This window comes from Rhipicephalus microplus, chromosome 9 (assembly GCF_043290135.1).
Source record: "Rhipicephalus microplus isolate Deutch F79 chromosome 9, USDA_Rmic, whole genome shotgun sequence".
Taxonomy (NCBI): domain Eukaryota; kingdom Metazoa; phylum Arthropoda; class Arachnida; order Ixodida; family Ixodidae; genus Rhipicephalus; species Rhipicephalus microplus.
The window spans coordinates 5,945,522-5,969,962 of NC_134708.1; the positions used below are offsets into that span (position 1 = coordinate 5,945,522).

At 42.1% G+C, this 24,441-nt stretch overlaps 1 protein-coding gene across 1 annotated transcript in view; it reads right to left on the reverse strand.

The window, feature by feature from the left end:
* The window catches only part of LOC119163377 (uncharacterized), a 119,174-nt gene that overhangs the window by 4,078 nt on the left and 90,655 nt on the right, over positions 1 to 24,441 (reverse strand). Inside the window, exon 2 of the mRNA XM_037415359.2 lies at positions 819 to 1,068. Coding sequence (XP_037271256.1) covers positions 819 to 1,068 — 250 coding nt within the window. The remainder of the gene's footprint in view (positions 1 to 818; positions 1,069 to 24,441) is intronic.

Here is a 24,441-nt window from a genome sequence, read left to right on the forward strand (position 1 = left end):
CTCGTTATTTACGTTCTTTCTTGTGGTATATGTTACTAACAAATTTAGGTGGCTCAGTAATCATGCACTGCAGCAAGCGTCTTCCGCGTACTAAACATGCGTTGGATAAAATTACACAGCTTCATTGAAGTTTGTTCCCCCATACAAAACACAGATATGTGACTTAAATGACAAAAGGGAAATTTTAGGTAAAAAGAACTAATGGAACAAGAACTAACTGAAAGGAAATCTGTGGATACTATAAGGGACGTTATTATTCATTTATTTTTATTTATTTATTAATACTGTCAACCCTCGTTTGAGGGTCATAACAGGGAGGGAGTACAATAGTGAGTACAAACAGAAAACCAAAACAACTGGCACTCAAATAGTAATGCACACAAGAAACCACTATTGACAGTAGTTCACTTCAACCATGACCAAAATAAGCATCAATATCTCTGTCAAAAGTAGTAGCGATGGTAAGTAGCAATCGTAGCAAATTAATAGCAATTGTATTGTAAACGTGACGAAAGAAAAGTGGTGGAAACGATAATTAGGAACGACCAGGGACAAGTTTTCTTTTTAGTCCAGTTTACTGTGTCCATATTTACATAATATATAGTACGCAACACATTCTATGTACTTTGTTTGGGGTTCTTCCGTGTTCATATTAAGATATGTGACTTGTACGTTTATGCGCAAAGCGTTATTGCAATCTGTGTATGATACTATGCTGTTCTCCAGTGAAATCCAGAAAGGAGTTGAGTCGCAGCTCCAGTCCGAGCACGAGTGTTAGAAGAGCACACGCTGCAGAGGAATGTGCGATATATACTGACGTGCATATCTGCCTCAGCTCCTCCTCGGTGGTGGCGAAGGCGAGGCTCCTGTTCTGCGAGAGCAGGTCCAGCTTGCTCACGCACGCGGACACCACCTCGTTCTGGCACGAGGCGGGCTCTTTGTTCGTTCTTCTCACGAGACTGGAGCCACTGCCGCTGCTGGCGACGCCTCTAGAACGGACGGTTATCAATGTGGAAGCGGCCCAGCAGCCGCCGCCGTCCCACCGGCAGCAGCACAGCATGGTTACTGCTGCAGTGAAACAGACAAGAACGTAGACAAATTGTTAGTTCCTAATCATCTGTCCACTATCTGCATCGTACCGGTAGAAGGAGGTTAGGTAACTTCACTGACCTATCAGCGCCATTTATATCACAATAAAGTACACTATAGGTGGATAGTGAAGTCGAGGTTTCAACGGACGCCCATCTGGTAGATCAAAAGGACGCCGACCATAAAATAGAGCTCGAAAAGAACTGTTTCGGTTGTTCTTGCGAGAGCCTTGCTGACAATAAAAGCAGCGACAAGTGAAGCGATGTTTATGGTGGCTTTAAAATGTGACGAATGCAGTATGTAAATATGAGAAAACGTTTGTCATTTAGGCGCAACGTTTTACCATTCGATTGATTTCCATTTCAATGCCTTCCTAAACACTGATCGCTTCATTCGTCGTCATCGTCGTATTGTTAACAAGGCTCCCGTCAGGGGAGACGAAACATATTTTTTCGTGTTCTGTTTTATGGTTGGTGTCCCCGTTTTAGTTTTATCATTAGTAGGGAAGCTTTTTCAGGTATATGATTTGCTGAATAGCACATATAATGTCTTTTTTTATTAAATGTATTTAAGGAAGGGTTGGTGCCGAGATGCAACTCCAGCTACTCACTTCTCCTCCATAATAATTTGCGTCATGAAGTTGTGAATAACCATAGAGCAATACAAAATTTGCGTATTTAGATGTCCTTAATAAAGTGCCCCTGTGGATATTTCTTCTCTGTGAACATTTAGGACATGTGAACAATGTTGTTGACGAGTGAATATTTTTATGGTGCGTGAACGTCACTGTAAGGGATTAGTCTTGGTACCTCTGTGTGAGCGATGAAAAAACAAAAATAACATAGTTTTGCCGTATTCCCGCCAACTATACGTATCGTATGCGCTCTACCGTCTTATTGATGACGAAAAGGTGGGCCACCTAAAGTTACTGTATATGCTACCTTTAGGTCACCGAGTTGCGCCTTTGATTAAACTCGCTGCTCTCACCCCCATTCGCCCATCGCACTCACGTGCACAGAAAGCAGTCTGTTTAGAGAAAGTCGACTCAGTTTAAACTTCTTTCTCGCTACAAGGAAACAAAATCAACGAAGAACAAGTGAACAGCTGTTATTTCGCGCTTGTATTGTCCCGTACTGTTGCTTTTTCTTTGTCGATTTGGCTATGTATACAAGCAACTTGCCCCTACCCTGGTTCTTCTCGAAAGTTAACTTCCCCGCGGCACGTGTGCTAATGACTGCTACGTCACTACCATTGCTTATACTCCGCCATCACTGTCCCAAGTAGTCCAGCGGAGTAATGAATGTTTTTCCTTGGTGCTGCAATGATGTCTCCTGTTGCTATTTTCGCTATACATCATTTCTGTTGGTCCTTTGCGCCAAAAAAAAGACTCAACAAAGATCTTATAGTGGAATATTTCTGCTAGTAGAGTAGTCAATAACAAACAAGTTATGTATGACTATTCACTGCACACCACTGTATATTTGAATGTTTACCTGACTAGTCTCACAACAGCATATCACAGTTTGAGCACCATGCAACATAAAATTTGTGCTATCTGGCATTTATTTTATGCGACATCTACCTAGATTTATTTAGAACACTCGTTAGCTTGGATTATTTGTAAAACAAGGAGTGATATTTTAGCAGTTGTTTTAGTACCACTCATTATTTTCTCGTGCCACCTACTTTATATTTCAAAGCAATGCGTCAAAAACGTGAGACAAGCAATTCACTGAAATTAATTTATTCTGAATGGTGTCAGTGAGAGTTTTGTTATACCTGTCTAATAAAACAATTCAAACGACATATTGCTTCTGATAGTGGGATTCATCTAGAAAGTTACAGCCCCAGTTTCATCTAAAGTGATTGCTCGAGTTTCCCCCCCCCCTTTTTTTTTCTTTTTTTGAAGCGCAAATCTTTGCGCCAGTGACACGTTATTAACGAGCGAAAGGCACACCAAGTCGCTGAGCCGTACTGGCTCCTTCATTTGTCAAGAATAGGTTTCCTGCTTAACGTGCCGGGTGCCTCGGCAAACAATATGGCGGACCTATCCGCAAGTCCCTCTCCCGTAGGGAGCATGTACAATAACTGTAAATCAGCCTTATTTGTGGTGCCACTTGGCGACGCAGATATTATCAAGGTTAGCACAGAATCATTTGTACAGTAACCAAGTGTACTCGATACTGTATCATCGTCTTAACAATAATTATTTATCCTTAGCCTGCGCTACTCCGCTGCAGAACGAAACCTCTCCCAGTGATCTCCTGTTTACGCTATGCTGTGACAGATTATTCTATTTTATCCCGGCGTTCTTCCTAGTTTCGTCTCTCCATCTATAACCCTCGACCTTCCCCGCCAGCGTTTAATTCCAATTACTTGGTAGCCATTCTTTACTGCCTACCGGTTGTATGTTCTACGCATTACCTCACTAGTCCAGATCCTACCCCCTCCTCTTTTTTTTTTTTTTTTTGGCTTCATGTCAACTAAGATATTTGGAACTCCTGTCTATTCTCTTACTCGTGCTGCCGTTCTCCAATCTCTCGATGTTATTCCTATCATTCTATGCTCCACTGCACGCTCCACTGCACGCTGTGTGCTCCTCAGCTTTTGTGCTAGTTGTTTTGTTAATCTCAGTGTTTTAGCCCCATACGTCAGACCTCGCAGTATGCAGTGGTTGTATGTTTCGCTTCAGAGACAGCTGAATGCGCTTCAGCCCATTCGTGTTCTTCGATTAATTTCTTTTTCGCGATTAGGTTTTCCCGTGAGTTGTAGTTCTAGGTATACGTATTCTTGTATGAACTCCAATGTATAGTTCACGATCCTAAATTATTTTTGTTTCACAAAGTGATTCTATTGTATAAGTACTTTGTAAGTATTAGATGCGTACTTCATGTAATTTCTCTGATACATTGTAATTACGAATGCATTACTTTTTTCATTAAACGCCCCAACGGTGAGACGAAGCAGCTAAAGATGTAAATACCATCATCCGCTGATTCGCTATTACCCAAGCACCTGGTGGACCGCAATACCAGACTTACTAAGATTGTGTATAATGGCTATGCATGAAAGTATATATCTGATTAATGTTTACTGGTCTTGATTACAGGTTGTCGCAATGGCTGTAATTAGCAGTAATCATGCATTCCTGTCTTCTCAGTAAGCGAAAGAGAAGTGAGAAAACGATAGGTTCCAAAGTTGAAAGTTAACTTGCAAGTTAACCACAGCTGCAATCTGGTTTTGTTCCCAAGTTTGGAAGTGTAGTGCTTGAGCATTAATGAAATAAAATATAATTATAATTACTAGTATTATTTGGCGCGCGGGGAGGAGGGGGGGGGGAGGGTGGCGTCGCAAAAACACTCTTTGATTACAAGAGCTAGACGCGGAAAAGCTAAAAGAAAATATTACCATGGCCATGGTCATATGCCACGTCGAGTAGTATATGTAGAAAACAAACTAAAACAAACACGATTCAATGTGTTTTCTGTGTGAATGTTGGCTTGACGAGGCTTCAAGCCTCGATGTCTATGCAATAAAAAGTGGCCTAAGTCTTCCCGAGAGATGAGCTGAGTGCCTGTCATTTAGTCAGTGGAAGAAGGGTCACGGTTGATCTATCTCAGATGCATCGGCGTGTCTCGCTTAGGTAGACACCTCATATCCGCCTTAGATCTACGGTGCAGCCATGTTTCTGACTTGGGAAGTCTTTCCGTCCATACTGCTAGTTTCTTCACCACCTTCACGTGTCACTGATGTATTGGCCACGACAGTTCCTGAAAGGCATTCTTTAAAGGCCCAACAGCACACACATAAAAAATTGAAATTACGCCAAGCAGTGCATCTCGTTGATGGTGATAAGCGAAGTCAAGTAACCTCAGTGGGCTGAAGAATAATAACAGAGAAAACGTAATAGCAAGCGCTGCTAGTTTCAGGGCTAGCCTTAGCCTCGTGAAAACCTGGCAGCATCGGCGACATCACCGGCCTCTTGGGAGGCAAACGCTACCCGCTGGTCGTAAAACCTGCAGTCGCGGGCATTATATACCTGTCGGCGAAGAGTTGAGGTGGCGATGTACTCGGACTTTTGACAAGTAGTCGTTTGGAAGGGAATCTAAAAGTATGAATGTCGGAACAGCGTCTCACTAAAAATGTGCAGCTGTATACAAGCAGCAAGACAAAGTCCTGTGGTACCGCATAAATTTATTTACGCTAGACAGTTTTACTTATATGTTCCCACGTCCGGACAAGCTTTTTTTTTTATTGCTGCGTGAACTGAGGTTTCGCTATGAATGTTACCACAATACAACAAAGATTTTGGAAAAGTACAGTTATGAAACAGAATTTACAGTAACAGTAAGTGCACCTAATAAAAAAATTGCAGTGCATTATTACCACCGGAAATTGTGATGCAAATACCTATAGTGCTGTACGCAGGGTTGATAGCGGAGAGCGCGAAGTTTTCAAGACGTGATAATCTTTAAGCTGCTTACGTATGACTAAATTCGAGTGAACTTACCGGGCTAAGCGCATCATGAACGACTTTTCTGTACTACAAAATGGCCAACACTACAATACTACAAAAGTAGACAAAAAAGTTTGCGTTGTAATTCTAATGCGTGGTGCTGTTATGAAAACCATTTAGGCTAAAGCAAGACAACGCGTAAGGAAGACATTTCACATTCAGATATGCTTATATTTTTGTTTAGCTTTTGTTATGCATTTGCATGGAGTATACCGCAAGCAAACCGAATGAACATACGATCACAAACTATAGAGAGACATTCACAGGCCATCACTCACTTTTTTACCTAAGGTGTTACTACACTATTTTATAATATTAATATGCGTGTTTTTACGTCTCAGAACCCCGAAATAATTATGACAGACACCACAGGGAAGGGCTCCGTATGTTTGGACCACGACCTGCTATATAAACTTCCGACCTGCTCATGGCGTCGCTCCCCCTGTCACCAAATTTGCTTTTGCTTGTTTAGTTTTTTTTTGTTCTCGAGACGGCCACAGCACGCCGTGGCGCCACCACTAACCCCCATCGTGTTAGCGGCCACTTCATTCTCTGTACGCTCCCAGTCGCCGCCAACACAGAGTCTGAAGTTTGCTAGGTGCGATAGGTGCTCCTTTGTGAAGCTGTTGCGTGTAATCAGTTGCTATACATAGTCGGCAACATCGTCAAGGGACGGCAGCAGTATAATACCATTTTCTGCGATAGTATACTGCTGTGTTCCTTACTGCAAGTCCAGCGGGCGACTTTCTAGGAAGGGCAACTTTTGTTGCCCTTCCTAGAAAACGACGTCAGTGTCGGCCGCGCTAGTGAAGGGTGATTGGGAGAATGAGCATTTGGGTACACTTTGGAAGTGAATTAAACTATATTTTGAACGTTTGTTTTCGTGTGGAGTGTCCTTGCATACAGAGAAAACCCACGATAAGCTTGTTATATATAGCCTCAAAGTTTGGTGTCACTACCACTTTAAATGATGCTTTAAACTCGAGGAGTTGAATAAAATATTTTGCCATCTGCCCCTCTCACACCAAATTCCACTTCAGAACAGCCTTTTTTCCTGCTACAAAAATCAGAATGTCTATTCCATCACTGATAATGACTGCACATTCAATGTTGGAAATGTTAACTGCAATGTGCCTGCCAAATGCAGGTGTTTCAGTGTATGCTGAGTGAAATAAACTCATTGAAATTGTGAACTTGCTTCTTAATTCTGCTTCTTGCCGTGGGAAAGCTCGCACAGGTACCGGCAATAGCTTCCGAGGAATCCACTTTTGTATCTTCACCACCAAGCATGTAATTTATGAACTTGTGTAGTAGTGAAATATATATGGGACTTGTCTAGTAAATTGCCAGGGTGCATGTGTAAACAGCATTGAAATTTCGTTCTTCGAAATTATTGCCAAACAGGCCCTCAGGATGCATTATATGCATGATGTCAACCAAGAAATTTGAAAATGCAGCCTTTGATTAGAAACAGTGCTTGCATAGTAGGCATTGCTGTGTATGTTAACATAGCTTTGCAAACTGTAAAACTTGTTGGCAGATATATAATTTCATGAAACAAGAAAGTGATATTGCAGAGTGGATAGACGGAATACATAAATTGATAATGAGAGCAACTCATTAGGTAGGGTTTGTCTCGTAATGCTATTATTTGGAGCATATTCTCAAGACCAACGAAGAATAAAAGTACAAATGCTGTATACTAATTCATTAGGACTGTTGCATCGAAGTTAGTTCGCCCTTTAGCCCAACTATGGTAGTGTTGCATGAATTCGCCTGTAGAACGAGTAAATCAGAACAAGGTAAGGCACTACACTATTTGCGGAGCTGCTGGCGAGCTGCCCCGTTTGCGTTCCTCTGAAGTGTCAACTATTTGTAGCTGATGACAGGAAGAGAAATAGATAGAAACAAACAGTGGCCGGGAGAGAGCGAGAGAGAGGAAGAGAAAGCGCTTTCTTTGTCACCACTGGTATTCTAAAGAGAGAACTGAAGCGAGGCTCGTTGAAGAAGAAGCTGCGAGAGACTGGGCGCCCCTCTCCGACAAGAAACACGAGAGGCAGTATAGCAGGCAGTGACACCTGTATAGCTGACACGTTGCTGTGCTCTTGGTGCGGGGGCTCGGCATTTATGTTCTTTTTAATTGGTTACATCGGTGGGACGTCCGAATCGACAATGTAATCTTCAGTGTGCACTAATGCGTTCAAAATGCATACGCTTTCGTTATGAAAGGGTTGCAATATACAAAAAAGAGAATAAAGGTAGGTTATTACGTACATGTAGCGCGTAGGCAGAATAGCCACTGGTCAATAATAGTAACTGACTGGATTCCAAGAGAAGACATACGCACGAGGGGGAGACAGAAAGTTAGGTGGGCATTACGAAGTTTGCGGGTGTAAAGGGGCAGCAGCAAGCAAAGGACTAAGTTGACGGTCATAACATGGGAGAGGCCTTTGTCCTTCAGCGAACTTAGTCAGGCTGATGATGATTAAATTTCGTAGAATTAACAATGCGTTTAGCTGTACCCTGCCGTGACGCGCAGCGAAAAGGAAGACTTGAGTGGCGCTCACACTGACTGAGTCGGCGAACGTGTGATTAGCTGACCCTGTTTTTTAGTCGATGTATCCTTCCTTGCGCTTTCTACCCTCTCCCACCCCTTCAGATGCTTTCTGCACTTAGGGTTATTTTGGACATGGTCAGGATGCGAAAAAATCAAACTTTTATGGAACAGGATTTAATAATATACAGCTTTCCACACCTACAGATTTGATAATCTACAGCTTTATTAAGTTTCTTTTTTTGTTGTTGTTATTGCTCTAAGTACGAGGCAAGGTCGGTGAATTGGTACGAGCTCTACAAAGATCAAATAATCAATCAATCAGTATAATAATCATTCATTTATTTAACGCGCCCAGGTACTACCGCAAGGTCATCGTACAGGCGCACGCAAAATTAAAGGAACAAAATAAACAATACAATATAGACAGTCTTCAGAAAAAGAAATCAAATAAAAACAGCGAAAACGCACAGACAAAAAATCAACACAAGATGGGAAGAATTTTTTTTTTCAATTTGTTGTACGATCCGATGGGCTGTTTAGTTGTCATTTAGGAATGATGAGAATTCGGGGGCTCTTGTTTCTTTGTTTGACACAACTATAGTTAAAATAACGGGCTACAAAGCAATCACAATATAGATAATATTATTTGTAGCAATTATGGTGTAATTGTAAAGAAACTAAAGTAGATAAAAAGATAACTAAAGTTATCTTTTTGTCCACTTCATTTTCCTCAAGGTGCCTACAATTCTTAATCTTCTTTCTTCTTTCATTCAATTCCTACACTGTTTTAAACGTCCACTTCATTTTCTCTAACGGCGCAACAATTTATTTTTTTATTTATTTCATAATACTGTCAACCTTCTGTTGAGCGCTCTCACAGGGAGAGTAAGACCAAATAAAAAGCAACTAAGATACAGCTGTATCAGGTGGCAGCGCCATCCATTAAGCACATAATACATAAGTACGTAAGTACACAAGTACGTAAACACCGCCGGCATTTACAACAATGCCGGCGGTGTTTGGAATGCTGGACAATGCTGGCCACGCATTTCAAGGCACAATCACGGCTGGGAAAAATACAAATAAACACAAACCAACAAAACATTCAAGCGTATCAGGTGGCAGCTCCATCAGTCAAATATACGTCCACCAAATTTTCAAATTGGCAAACATCGTGTGCATTTAGCACGATGCCTGGCAACACATTCCAAATCTCAAACTATAAAGCACTCGTGATTAACCCGACTGCTCCGTTTCCCTGCCACTTTCATGTACTCATCTTTGTCAATTTCTAGTTGTCCATGCAGTATGCTAAAAAAATATTTTCAACCAGTTCTTTTTTTTTTTTTTTGCCTTCGTGCCTCAAGTGGTTCCAGTTCACAGGACTCTAACACCTGCGTGACGGAATCTAACCGGGGATAATTTGTGCATATGAAGCATACAGCACGACGTTGATCTTTTTCTAATCTTGTTTTTAATCTATTCTGTAAATTACTACAGATAACATCCCCTATACTTTCCTTGACTTTCTTGTCTACTAGTTCTTAGTATAGTAGTAATGCATTCATTTCTGGACAAGATCAGCGCACGTACCCGTTGCAAGGAAACGAAGTTCAAGTCATTCCAACGGAGTTCAGTTGCGAAACTGTCACCACATTTCCTCAAGTGTTTCATCAACCCACGTTAAAGAACCCCAGGTGGTCTAAATTTCCGGAGCCCTCCACTACGGCGTCTCTCATAATCATATGGTGGTTTTGGGACGTTAAACCCCAGATATCAAGTGTTTCACCAACCGCAGTGTGGGAGCATGCTTGTCGGCCTTCCACGTGCAGCTTTATAACGCCAAAGCGGACAAAGGACGAAAAGGAAGTGAGCGCTCGCATCCGCGAGGCCTTTTCTTGTTTTCGCGCTGCGCTTTTTGCCGTAGAGCTGAGAGTTTCCCAAAGCTGAAACACCATTTCGGAAATATTTCAAGAAACTTGCGAAGGTTTATTCAGAAGCGTTTTTTTTAACACTGCGATCTGTTTCGTCCTTAAAAGCACAATCTGGTTTGGACTGACTAGCACATCGCTGTCGTATTGCGAGCTTATCATTATATCATAAATTATATAACAGCTCACTTCGCCAAGCTTTTTATGTTCTACCTCCGATGCGCATTTTTCTGCGCATAGGACATCGCTTCCATTGGCAATTCACCTGCCTTGATTGAAGAAAAGACAAGATGTCTTCGTGGGCAAATGCTGTAAATTTTGTTTATATAGCAACCCTTGTGTGATAGCTCCCCGTGCACTTTAAGGTAAATAAGGGAAATGAATTTATCATTATGCAGGCTGCAGTTATCACCTCACACATGGAGTTCGTAGCAATGCACACTATTAGTCAGGGGAACATCTTCCTATCATTGTAGCCTGCATCTCCTTGTTTTAAAACATCTCCTTTCTTATTGTTCATACAGTATATCAACTATGGTTAAGCTTAGTTAAGCCATGATATGAATTATTACTCTCTTAAACAATAGTTATAGGTAAACTTGGCTCAGTGGTTAGCACATGAGGTTTCACATCCCAAGGCTACGCACGATACACCGTATGTGGAAAGGTGCGGATATATTCAACCACCTGCGGTTTATTAACGCTCATAAGCATGCTGCCGAGAATGTGCGGCAATCATTATTATAAATAAGAATTAGTGCACTTGATTCTTTCAGTGCGAATGGTTTGTTGCCGCGGTTATAAAGTAATAGTTTCGGTACAGGAAGCGACAAGGTTAGTCACTTTGTGACGTTTCTGTCTGGAGTTTTCATCGCTTGATTAATCCGTCATCGTGAGCCCGAATGCAACTCTTACTTATTTACTGTCATTCATGAGATATACTAGATAAACGGCTAGCCTAAATAACACGTGCGCCACGGCACGACTGAAATACAAACGTTTTTTTTTTTCTTTTTTTTTTTCTTTCTCTCTCTCTCTTTCTTTTTTTCTTTATGTTGCTCTTGTGACAGTGGACGCAGAAAATATTTTGCGGCCTATTTCACCTACCTGCATATACAAATAATAAAAGAGAATACATTAAAACTCGTTTCTCTGTTTGGCTTAAGCTTATAGTTAAAACCAGTATATAGTGAAGCTAGGAAAAGTAAAGGGGACGTTAATTGTACTGTTTTTAAGGGTATTGTAGTAATTGTGCTCTAGATGCAAAGAAAGTAAAGTTGACGAAAGTACAGCTTGCCGCCTCCGTGACAGCAGCTGCGCTCAATAACACTCATTTCTTTGCATGTACATACGTATACATAACCTCCCAAAATGAACGAAAGGACGACCGTCGCCTTAGCTCAATTGGTAAGAGCATCGGACATGTAGTCTGAAGGTTGCAGGTTCGGTAGCTGCTGACGGCAAGATGTGTTTTCGTCAACATTACTTTCTTCCCATCTATATCATAATTACCGCCGCACTTCACTACGCTTGCGATTAGGGCCTGTTGGTTTCCCATTAGCATGCATTTCGCGTGTCGACCTGTGTCTGTTTTTGTGTCCATGTCTCAGTCGCGCACTTTATGCATACAATACTCCGCGACAACTTTTTTTGGCACTGAAGGAAAAGCCATGGGGTGGAGCTTCTTCACATGTAGAACTACGCGAAGTAGTCTATTTTGGCGCGCGTATCACAACGTTGTGGAAAGTTACGGGGGCGCACCATGAGCATTTCGTGTAAACGCAGACGTCACATAACATTTGCGGTACACGTAAAAAGACGGAACTTTTTCGCGTGTTCAAAAATGGGTAGTCACAACGAATAAATTAAAATATATATGAATATCTTACTAGTATGAGCTGCAGTGTGCCCTATCTCAAATAGCTCCACGTTGAAAATAAAAGAGAAACTTTTGTATTTCACGTTGAAAATACCGAGGCTATTGTAGAACTACAATCACTGGCGGTAGGATGCTCGTGATTTGGCTCTGGAGCATTCGCTCCAACGCCACAACAAGTTGTCGCCGAGTACATCATACTCTTAAGACAGCACACTTAACGTCCACTATACATTAGTCGGCTTCGTTATCTATATTGGCTTTTATTTATATATTTATTCATTTATTTATTTATTTATTTATTTATTTATTTATTTATTTAATATACCTCAAAGGCCCTCAAGAGAGGGCTTCACTTGAGGGAGTGGGCAAACAATAAAGATTTAGTAGAAGAACGATTCTATGGCATTCCTAAATGTATCTGTGTTGGAATGGTCGACGACACTTGAGGGAAGATCGTTCCAGTCCCTGGCTGCCTGAGGGAAGAAGAAATGAAGGTGGGCTGTAGCCTGCAAGCAGGAGGGGGGTACGCGGCCTTGCGGTGACTGGTGCGGGCTGAAGTCCGATGGGCTGGCTGAATAGGGGAGTTATGATGAAACGCATGGTACATTTTGTGGTACAATGAGAGTCTAGAAATCTTACAACGTAGGTCAAGGTTAGGTAATCCTGCTTTACTTTTGAGAGTAGTAACACTGGTGTGGTATGAGTAGTCAGAATAGATGAATCTAATAGCACAGTTTTGAATTACTTTAATTACTCACACTAAGAATTTTCTTTTGACGTTGCTCTGGCATCTAAGTGCCTTGAAGCACTTTCCGGTGCATCTCTGTGAATAACATATGGTCGCCTCAGTTAACTCCCGGTAGAGCCCACATGAAAGCCTATGATCTCACGTTTGATTCGCTGTCAATTTATATTCGATTCACCTTTAATTCACATTTGCATGTAACTCGTTTAATTCTCTTTTAAATTTCTTTATTCACTTTGATGAAATTCATTATTTATTCACCTCAGGCACAAAATTATCGCTTCATACAATTTCTACAACAATTCACAATAATGCACACTCTACACACATCTAATTTACCTTGACGTTCTTCCGCCTCGGTGGATCAGTGGCCAGGGTGCTCGGCTGCTGACCCGAACGACGCAGGTTTGATCCCGGGCCAGGCCTTTCGTTTAATGCGCAATGTCAGTGCACGTTAAAGAACACCGAATGGTCAAAATTTTTTGAGCCCAACACTATTGCGTCTCTCGCAATCATCTCGTTGTTTTGAGACGTAAAGCCCCAGCTAATAATATTACTTTAGTCTTTACCCAATAAATGTGAGTATCTGCCTGACGCGACTTTTGCTACAATCTGTGTGGTTAACGCCAGACGGATATTTTCACTCGTCCCCTATACAGATCCCGCTTTGATAAACATGAAGGCCTTAATTAAAATGAAGGACAGTACATCGCGACTTCCGGGCGACAGTCGTTACGATTCACGCTTTGACAAGAGATACACGGAACATAACTTACGCGGAGGGTAAGGAATACAAAAACACTGATCTGTGGAGCCAACGCGAGTGCGGGTTCGTTGCTTCCTTTTCAGTGAGTTGTAATAACGTCCTTTTCACTGGCTCGGTGCCGAATCGCGACAAATGAAGGCAATCCTCTCGGGGCTGTGTCAACACAGCGAGTCCTTTCAAAAGACGATTGCCGGAGTGAACGAAAAAGAAAATAATAAAGCTGTTGGGGAAACGGCTGACGTTATTTTAAAAGCCTGCTGGCGTCATCTAAACGTTTCTTTAGCTCTAAAAACTGTACTAATAATTAATAAAAATATTGGATGGGCCTCACTTCTCACATATACTCATTAATGAGAACACTTTTTAGACGAGCTGTGCGTGTCCACTGAAAACCACCTTTTAGGCACGCGCTTAAAAGAAATAATAAATAAACGTGGAAGACTGTTTTTTTCTTTCAATATACTCAGTGGAAGATTGTGTCCACTCGAAGCTATCTTGAACTAGTACACTTCAAAAATATTTATATATTTAGGAAAAGAAATAACAATTAAGACACAAATGTGTGGAAGCGATCAAAGTTCCTTCGTTTGTCGAAGTTCTTAAGCCACTCCTGTTGGCTCTTCGCAATAAGACCGCGTCAGCGTTCTCTTTAGATGAGTTCCTCAAGATTTCAGCTTACTTGCATATCAGGCATAAAAATTTTGCCTTTTTTGAACACACGAAAAAAAAAGCGGAAAGTGCCTTAACAGAGAATACCGGTCAGAATGTGAAGCAATCTGTAAGCTATTTAATTGTTTTGTCAATCCACAGAGTGCCTGCATTGTATATTACGACAGAAATCATTGTATCTTACGAGATATTACGAGGATTGCACGAATAGTTCTCTAAGTACATTTTAACCTAAAAAAATAGTGCTATTGAATTTCACCTCCAAGGAGTGCGAATGTTGTGGGCAGTAATCGAACCCGGGTCATCCAGCGTAACCATGCAAAAGTTGAAAATCTTAAAATCAGATCCGCCGTATCACCCTTTGGTTTCGGGCAGCAACATGTATGCTTCCACTTTGGGTTAAAACCGAAGTAAAACACCTTGCATCTGCGTTGCATAATGTGGGAAAACAGCCATACCTGCCAAAACGATTATATTACATATGTATTTTTATTTATTTATTTATTTATTTCATCATACTGCGGGCCGAGTGCCGGCCCAAAGCAGGAGGGGCATACATATCACCGACATCAACGTGAACAAGCGTATCCAGAATTTACACACTCAAAAAAAGGTTGAATAGACAGACGAACAATTGCATGTGCAAGCGGCACTACAATAACGCGTTCATAGGTAAGGTTACAAAGTGGACGCAAATGAAAAGGCGCATAAAACAACCAACACATCAGAAAAAAAATACACTGGAATCATATGTTCACTAACAAATATTCCTCTAGACAGTGATGAAAATCGTGTGCTTGGACGACGAACTCTGGTAGACTATTCCATTCCGATATAGTTCTCGGGAAAAAAACTATTATAAAAAGCAACAGTACGAGCAAATATAGGCTTCAATGCATGGGTCGACGTGTGACGCGTTCTTCTTGATGTCAACTGCCCTAGAAATGACGGTGGCGTTATATTCATCCTTTTGCACAGAATGCTCTGCAGGAAAAATAAACGGGCTATCTTCCTACGTGTTTCCAGGGGCGTAATCTGATTATTCTGCATTAGCTCTGAGATAGCCTCGTGTCTCCTATACTTTCCAAAAATAAAGCGAACTGCTTTCCTTTGAATTCTCTCTAGCTGTTGAATGTCTTTTTTTTGTATATGGGTCCCAAAGCGCACATGCGTATTCCAGTTTTGGCCTTACTAACGCTAAATACGCCAAAAGCTTGATATTAGAAGGCGTGTCCTTAATTTTGCGTCTAAGAACGCATAGTTTACGAAACGCCGAGGAGCTAATATCTGTTATATGAGCCGTCCACGTTAAATCGTTGGTCAGTGTGACGCCTAAATACCGGTATTGCGTAACCTGCGGAATCACTGACTGATTTAGGCGGTATTCGAATACGCTTGGTTGCTGTTTTCTTGAGATGCGGAGTAGCACTGACTTTGAAGCATTTAATTGCATTTTAGAGTCCCCACACCACTGATCTATTTTCAACAGTGATTCCTGGAGAACTTCGAGATCGTTAATTGAATTTATTTCTTTGAATATAATGCAGTCATCTGCAAATAACCTTATGCTAACTGATTCCGGTAATATATCTGTTATATCGTTTATGAAAATAATAAATAGCAACGGACCGAGCACACTGCCCTGTGGTACTCCAGACAGAACTGCCAAAGTAGGTGATAAACAGCCATTTATGTCTACAAATTGTGATCTTTTTCGCAGATATGCAGTAATCCAATTAACAAGGTATTGAGGAAGCCCAAGAACACTTAGTTTGTGAAGCAACTTCGCATGTGAAACTTTATCGAATGCCTTACAGAAATCTAGTAGGAGCACATCTACCTGTCCAGATCTGTCTAGTATTGCTGCGAATTCGTGGACTGTAGTTACGAGCTGAGTAACAGTCGACATTCCTCGCCTAAAACCGTGCTGATGCTGAGACAGAATGTTATTCATTGTTAAAAAATCAAGAATTTCACCGGCTACAATGTGCTCAAGAAACTTGCATGATGTACATGTGACAGACACTGGTAGATAGTTTCCTACAATGCATTTGTCACCTTTTTTGTGGATAGGCACTACTCTGGCATTGTGCCAATCCTCTGGTACATCCCCAGACTGTAATGACACTTGCAATATTCTCGTCATGTATTCTGCTATTTGATCAGCATAACGGTTTAGAAATACATTAGAAAGACCATCTGGTCCAGCACTTTTTCTAATTTTTAGATTACGTAGCATTTTCAGAACACCCGCCACCGACACCACGGGAACATCTCCGATAGAAGAATGGGACACAGATGTCGCTGTAGTGTCGCTATCGTTAATAAATACGCTCTGAAAATATTCGTTAAAGCACTTGGCTATTACCGCCTCATCCGTCACTAGTTCTCTATCAAGTTTAACTTCTTTTATGCAATCTTTACGGTTGGAAAGAAAACGCCAGAACTTCTGTGGATCGTTCTTAATGTACTCTGGGAGTGTGGTCTTGAGATACTTTCCCTTTGCTAGGGCAATCTTAGTGGTTAAGGAATGTTTAAGCTCTCGATATGTTTGTGTTCCGGTCTTATGCTGCTTACAGAGTCTTTTTAATTTTCGTTTGATCTGAATGATCTCGCGGCTGATCCAAGGGTTGCGACGCCCTTTTCTGACTCTTTTCATGGGTACAAAGTGTTCCGTACAATGATTTACAACTTCCTTAAACCTCTTCCACAAAAAATGAACATCTTCAAAGTCATGGTATACTAATTTTCTTTCCATATAATCAATAATACTTTCATCATCAGCACGTACATAGTCACGTATGTACGCTAATGAGGCAATTCTAGCACTAGCAGCATGTGGAGCACTCCAGGAAAATAACAGTAACCTATGGTCTGAAATGCCGGGCTCTATGGTAAGTGCTCCGTTTGAAAACTTTTGACTAATAAAGAAAAGATCTAGTACTGCGTTTTCTCGAGTTGGTTCCTGTACAACTTGGTCGAGGTTCATTGCTAAAAGTATATCTAATACAACATTGCAGGTTGCATATTTTTCCGATCTAAATTGCTTCCAATCTATGTCGGGCAGATTAAAATCACCAGTAATAATAACATTACGATTTCGATGCGGCAACAGGAAATCATACAATTCTTCAAGATACGAATCAGCGGCATCAGGTGGCCGCTGATTCGTATTTTTATTACCATCAAGCCCAAAGGCATTAGAAAGGGGAATGAATGCAAATACATATATATATATACAAAACAAGAAATGAGCAACTCGTAAAACACTAATGATGCAAAATTAGCTGGACATTTGCAAAAAGTTGAGTGATTTTAGTGGAGTTTTGATACGGAGGAAGGTGAATTCACCAATTTCATATCCTTGGTAGAAAAGACTGAAAAAAAGGCCTAATTTGTGCAAAAAGAAATGCGCACGATGAAAGCGAGAACATACTGATGCGGCAATGTAAATTCGTCACGTAGCTGTGGATAACAAAATGTGGCATGAAAGGTGCTTAAACACGTACGTGCAATACCATCCACAAGTAGCAAAATTACTTGTGGAGTAAGACTACGTACAAAATTGTGTGAATGCCTGTCATTTGTTAAGTGAGTTGTAGAAAAGGATTACATGAACGCCCTGCGCAAATTGAACAATTTGAGCGTACAACACTATCGCTGACTTCAACCGAGTTTAATTAGCGAAACTACCAGAAATATATGGACATATGGGCAATATATGAACATGAAATCAGTAGAACCTGAGCATAACTTTCTATTTGCATTGTAAAAAAACGTGTCGATATTGAATCACTGACTATATACTCGCTGACAACTTTCATGGCAGCACTGTGAAAGCTTCAGAACCAAAACGCATGCCTGCTACCGAGCCAATGAGATTGTACTTAAGTTTAGTGTTGATTTCCTCATCAGCCTTAATATTTTTTTACTGTTTTTAAAGCGAAAGCGCTAAAAAGCTCGTTTCACAAAAATTCCGGTGTCAGTGTCAGTCTGCGTGACGGCGTCATTGGTTTTCAGCAAAACATCATCTTGCCCATGGCCGAAAAAATGGGAAAAGGTGCAGATAAGTTATAAAAACCTTTCGGGTTTGAGTGAGGATCAAACCCAGGCCATCTACGTGGCAAGGAGGTGTTCTACCATAGAGCCACCACATTTATTGAAATTGCTTCGGAAAAAGAAAGCACCGTATGAATGTCACGTAATAATATTGCATGCTATAGAAGCGTAGAAACACGTGAGGTGACAAAACATCGCGCGACGAGTGGAGGGGCTCGCTTGGTGGATTCTGTGCGGAACGGTTGTGTCCTTCGTTACCTCCGACGCCAGCGTTTCTCTCGCCGATTGGTGCCCCGTCTTCGGAATCTTTCGACTGCGTCCCAATGTTTTTCTTTTCTCAATCTTCACTCTCAGTCGACCCATTTCAATTCCTCCTTATCCCATTCCTTCGCGAGCTACTGATGAGGTGTCGCTCACTTTCCCCTTCTTTTCATCTCCTACAAAACCACTCCCCGACGAGTGGGTCCACCCATGACAAGCACTCTGACATTTTTAATCATCATCAGCAAGCAGCAAAAGCACCAACACAATGAACAGTTGCGTTGGCCCACGTGTTGCCTTGCGGACACGTAGTCGGCCCTTTGCTGATTCACAAAAGGAACAATTATGTAGTGTTGGGAATTAAATGGTATACTTGCAGTAGGCACTAGCACACTTTGAAACGGCCAATGCTGCGTGCACAGACGTTCGTTTTTTTACGGCATGGTTGAGCCGAAACAAGGCAATCGAGAAGGCCACGAGCACGATGCCCAACTAATACGCTCTCGAATTCTTGGAGCTGAAGCTCAAAAGTCCTCCAAGCTTTTGACCAACCAATGAATGTTAGGGAAGAAAAGCATTTTTTGTTTAACCTGATCAACATCAGGGGTCATATGTGTATAAACTTCCATGTTTCACAACGCGAGCCTTTCTGTGCGTTGTTCCGGCCCATATCGTTTACCTCTGTGGCTACTGCTTGGCGCTCCTGAACTCCAGGTGACGGGGACGGTTCCCGTCAGGTAGTGGCATGCATGGACGTTCGTATACCATACACTATATGCATGCGTTAAATAGCGTTTGTTCAAACCTCCACAGCGAAGCGCTTTGGGAGATTACAGGACGCGAAAACAAATAATTTTTTTTCTTTTGCATTGTGTTCCCTAAAGATACCTCGACTGTCGGCAGCCGTCCACCTTATTAGTAATGGCAACCTTTTCAATAATATTAACAAAATGATGAATTATTATTATTATTATTATTATTATTATTATTATTATTATTATTATTATTTATTGGATTAAACATCCCAAAACTGTGATATATTGACGCCGTTAGTACAGCGCTCCAAAAATTTCGACCACCTGCGGTTCTTTACCGTGAACCATAGATCTAAGTGCACGGTGGTTCCTTTGCACTTCGGCTCCATTGAAAAATGGCCGCTGTGGCCGGTATTCCATCCCGCGACCTTGGGGCAGCAGTCGAGCAACGAGTAACCACGAGCACATTGCGGCGTGCGCCCTCCATAGGTCGGCATGCTCACTTACGAGTCGACCCACTCAGATGGAGCCTCGAGTCTGAGTGAGTCGGGATGAGCAATACTTTGGATCCCAGAGACTCTGACTCCAAGTGAGCTCGAAATATATTACTCGAGTGAAGGAAAGAAGTGGAAATTTCCGGGCTAGCTTTTTCTTTTCGCTCGTCAGACACAATATAATGAGAGCTAACGGACAACGATGCCAAGGAAAGAATAGGGGATGCTATTAGAAGTAATTTATTGTGACCTGAAGAGAAAAAAAGAGGACGAAAATATAACTTGCCGCTGGCGGGCACCAAACTTATTCGGATATCGCATTCGATGCTCTACCAACTGAGCCTATAGCGATGTCTAAGCCTGTTATCATCGTCTGTTAGTTCACACTAATATCTTGAGCAAGTGGGTGCGCTGCATATTTTTTGCCGACCCATTGTATACTCTACCTTAAAGCAACCCCCCTCCCATCCCCCCAGAGCGACAACAATCTGTCCCCGTGCGCTCGCTCCCTCTCGCTCTTTTTGAGCACCCTTGTCATGTTCTCGGTTGGAACGTCGCCGCTTCCTGAATTAACGCTTCCCCCCAGGACGCCAGAAGTGGATCTTTTCTTCTCTCGTTTCTTTTATGAGGGAAGAAAAGCGAGACATTCGAAACCACTCGCCGCGCCAATGTACGGCCCCAGGCACACGCGGCCGTCCGCAGAAAGCGAGGCGGGAGAGTGCACTCCTACGGGAGGTTCACAGTGCGCGAGAGGCGCTCCTTTTGAACGGGCGCGTTCCTTTTCAGGATGCTCACGGCGCCGCGTCCACGTCTCGGCGTGTCGGTCGTTCGTTCGAGCGTGTCCCGTGTATCTGGAGCACGACCATCGAGCCACTGCACCCCGCTTCGCGTCACGAAGCAAAACCACTGGCAGCTGGGTCTTTCTTCCGCAATTAAGAGCAGACCGCGCGCTTTGCGGATGAATGCCGCGTGGCCGCTGCGCCCCCTTGCGACTGCGGCGATGCGATGCGGCTGAGCACCTTCGGTACGTGTAGGCACAGGTAATCGGCAAACTCACTCATTCCTACTCAGAATCAGCTCATGTTTGAGTGAGTCTAACTGAAAAAAAATTTTAGTTAACCTCAGTTCCAGCGAGTCCGCTTTATATAAACGAGGTATATTTCTCGGCTAATTATGAGTAAGATCCATTTTATGCCGATCTATGCACGTGAGCGTGCCAGAGTTACAGTTTTAAAGTACAAAGCACTCTACAAGAAGGGGCCTTCGAATGCTGTCGTTGCAGCTTACGACATATACCCCACCAACAACATAGTCTACACATATACCCCACAAACAGCATATACCCCACTCAGCTGTAGCACATTAGGCGTGCACTCACTTCAAAGAGAAGGCTTTTTTCGTTGTTGTTGTTCTGAGAGCTACTTAATGGTGATATTTACTGGGGACAGTACTACTGTGGCTAGGGAAACTCGAGCTCATAAACCACGTATAAGAATAGAAAGCTAGAGCAAGCAGAAATATAAGAGATAGAAGCAAAGGAAAAATATGAAGGAAAATATAAATAAGTACAAATAACTGAAAAGTGGAAAAGATAAGAGGCAACTAAAAGAAAGAAACAAAGAAAGCTGCCCTGCTGCGCACTTCCTTCAGACTTGAAACCACTAGGCGCCTTACGTTTTAAATAATAAATAAAGCATGGGATTCCTATACTTAACGCTATACTTAACGCTATACTTAACGGTTACTATAGCCTATACTTAACGACAGAAAGCTATATTCTTTATTGTCATTTCAAAATAAATCGTATTCTGAACACTGTTATTACGAAAGGTCAGTAATAACGTGGAAATTATTGCTGCCTAATTTCCGTTTGAAAAATGAAAAGTCTAAATATTGCATTGCATAATATTGTGGACTTCTTGATTCAGAGACGACATGCACTCACATTGCTGTGTCATGTTTGTAAATGTTTCAGCACAATGAAATAAAGAAGTTAACATTCCATGAAGACAGCTGAATCACTGAATGAAATAGAAAAAAAAGGGGGGGGGGAGAAAAATATGCAAACAATATCTTCACGCAGTTTTTGTCTCAATATTTCTGTACCTCGTATTTCTTGCGTCACGCCAGAAATCTCATTTTGCTTCCTGCTCTATAAATAGTTGGCACGATCTGGTATCTCAAAAACGAAGAAAACATGAAAGGCAGCCTTTGTAACTGTGTGGATCGCAGCGGTGTGTGGATCTTCACCCTTGAGTTGGGAAAATGTTTTACTTACGCTTTTATATAACATCTGTTTTGACATTGAGGCGTGAGCCCTTGGAGGAGGAAATCCTATGCAGCAATGGTCGACGTAGACTTCGAGCCCACCTCAGAGTTACTTCAATGGGAGACGTTTCAGAGTGGGAAGAATAATGCGTTAAGTAGTTAACTTCTCTTAAAAGGTGTAGTGATGAATGTGCGGTGATGAATTACTTGTCTGCTTTGAACATACTGAAGTTACCCCCAAAAGCCTTCAATGTGAGAGTATTAAAAGAGAGTCTGGTACAAATGCCGTGCGTGCATAAAATATGGCGTGTGCGATAATTGTAAAAAAAAATATTAGTAACGTACACATAGCATAGATATAACCGATTGCATTTGATGTGAAAAGCACACACACCTAAAAACTCTTATGATCTCTCACGCATTCACCCAAGACGACAACACGAAGGCGAGAGTCGTCTTCTTTCGCTTCTTCTCCGCAGTCGTAGATGTGCGAGGAAGCAGGGAGCACGAGCCGTGGATGGCTTGACGTGCCAAGCGCCGTCATCATTGTCGTATCTTGATGGCGCGCGCTTTCTGGTTTTGTCGGCCGCCCGAAGGAAGGTGCTACAACAACATTCTGTGGCGTTGTCACATGTTGTCATGCCAGAATTTGTGACGTCATATTGATGTCACAAATTTTACGACCTGTGACGTCATATAAAGATGCCATCAGTTCAGAACATTTTTTGCGTCACTCTTCCCCGACGCCGCGGGACAGTCGCAGCCGACGGTCAAATTTCTCGGTTGATTGGACATCTAAGACTTTCGCTTCAATAACTGGAGCTATTGTATTGGGCAATGCGAAAATAAAATTTGGATTTGAATTAGATTTGGAAAGGAAGGAAAAATGAGAATAAATTATAGATATCTCGTGGATGCAGCCATCGGCTATGTTAGCTTAGTGGTCGAAGTATCGAGCTGCTGCTTTAGGACAAAGCTTCGATTACGTACTACTGCTACCGAGTTCCAATAAAAATAAAAATAAAAAACTAGAATGGTTATCAAGAGAGAATCTCATCTAGCCAACAATCAATATGGAGTAATCCTCCACAACGTGCTTTACAATCCCTATCGATTTTCTGGCGCGTACAATTTCACAAGCTACTCGGACGCAGTCATGAGCTTGCTGAAGCAAGCTATTTTCAATTCCACATTCAAGAAAGAAAGATGATTGAGGATTCTGGAGATGGCTGGCAATCGTTTCATCTTCGTCCATCATTTCTTCCAGAGCACGCGCAAAGAGGATATCAGCGTATTTCTTTTTTTCTTTTGTTTTTCCTGTAATCAACCTAATAATAGTGTATTGGGAATACAGGACTCTAGAACACTGCTTCCCAGGTTCACCGTGCAAATAAAGTAAGAAAAAAGCCGTGCGTACTTGTACGTAAGTGAAAAACGAAAGTATATGCAAAGTTCACGCAGGCGCACGCGCGCTGGGAGCGTGATTGATGCGATGTGCACCCTGCGGTTTCTCGGTTCTCGGGAGAAAGTGTTGTTCGGGAACGGCACTGTCTTTGCTTAATTGTTTGGGCTTTCCTACCATAGTTTGACCTTTGATTAGCGTGGGAGCGAAGTTTATTCTCTTGCAGAGGTAAGCACATATATAAAAAACGGGGTGGGATATGTTATCAGGACTAAAGAATCATTCGGGCAGAGAGACATTAGAGCTGCGTATAGTCAGAGCTCGTAGCCTTCTCTTCTCCCTTTTCGATACTGTACTGTACATGAAAACCCTATGATTCCTGTTTTCTGACTTCCTCGTTTCCTACTCATTTCCCTCTCCTCACCTTTTCATCACTGCTCCTCACCATCCCTTCTCTTTCCTACTACCTGGTTAAACCATGCTATACAAGGATAAGTCATGTTTTATCCTCTCCTCCTCTTCTTCAGATTACTTCTCACCCTAACCTCACTTTCCCGCGAAATTGCAAAGCTATACAAGGCATGGGGTCTTACCCTCTCTCTTCCTCTATTCCTTCCTGCTCACGTAGCCATCCCTCCTCTTCATGCTCACCTTGCCATATTATAATATGTTCCCTGTATTTGGTGCTTTGACAGTTCAGCTTGCCCCCCCACCCCCACCCCCTCTCTTATCAAGTGGCTACTCCACGTTCGAATGTTTATGTTTTACCAAGCTTGAACACCTCCATCGGCCGGACAGACTATGCTCTTTACCCTGTATATTTCCTGCACGACACACTGCAGTGCTACCCTGTTTTATTTATGTATATAATAATGTTTGTACCGTTACTGCTACTACACCTGTGTTAATATTCTTGTTCATAGTTGAACTCACCAGCAACGGCGACACGTTTATGCTACGACCCGAAATCCCCGCTGCAGCTTCTCAAGGATTATAATGGCGCACTTACGTGCCGCGCCGGTTGATTTCAAAAGAGCTCCTTGTGCTCAC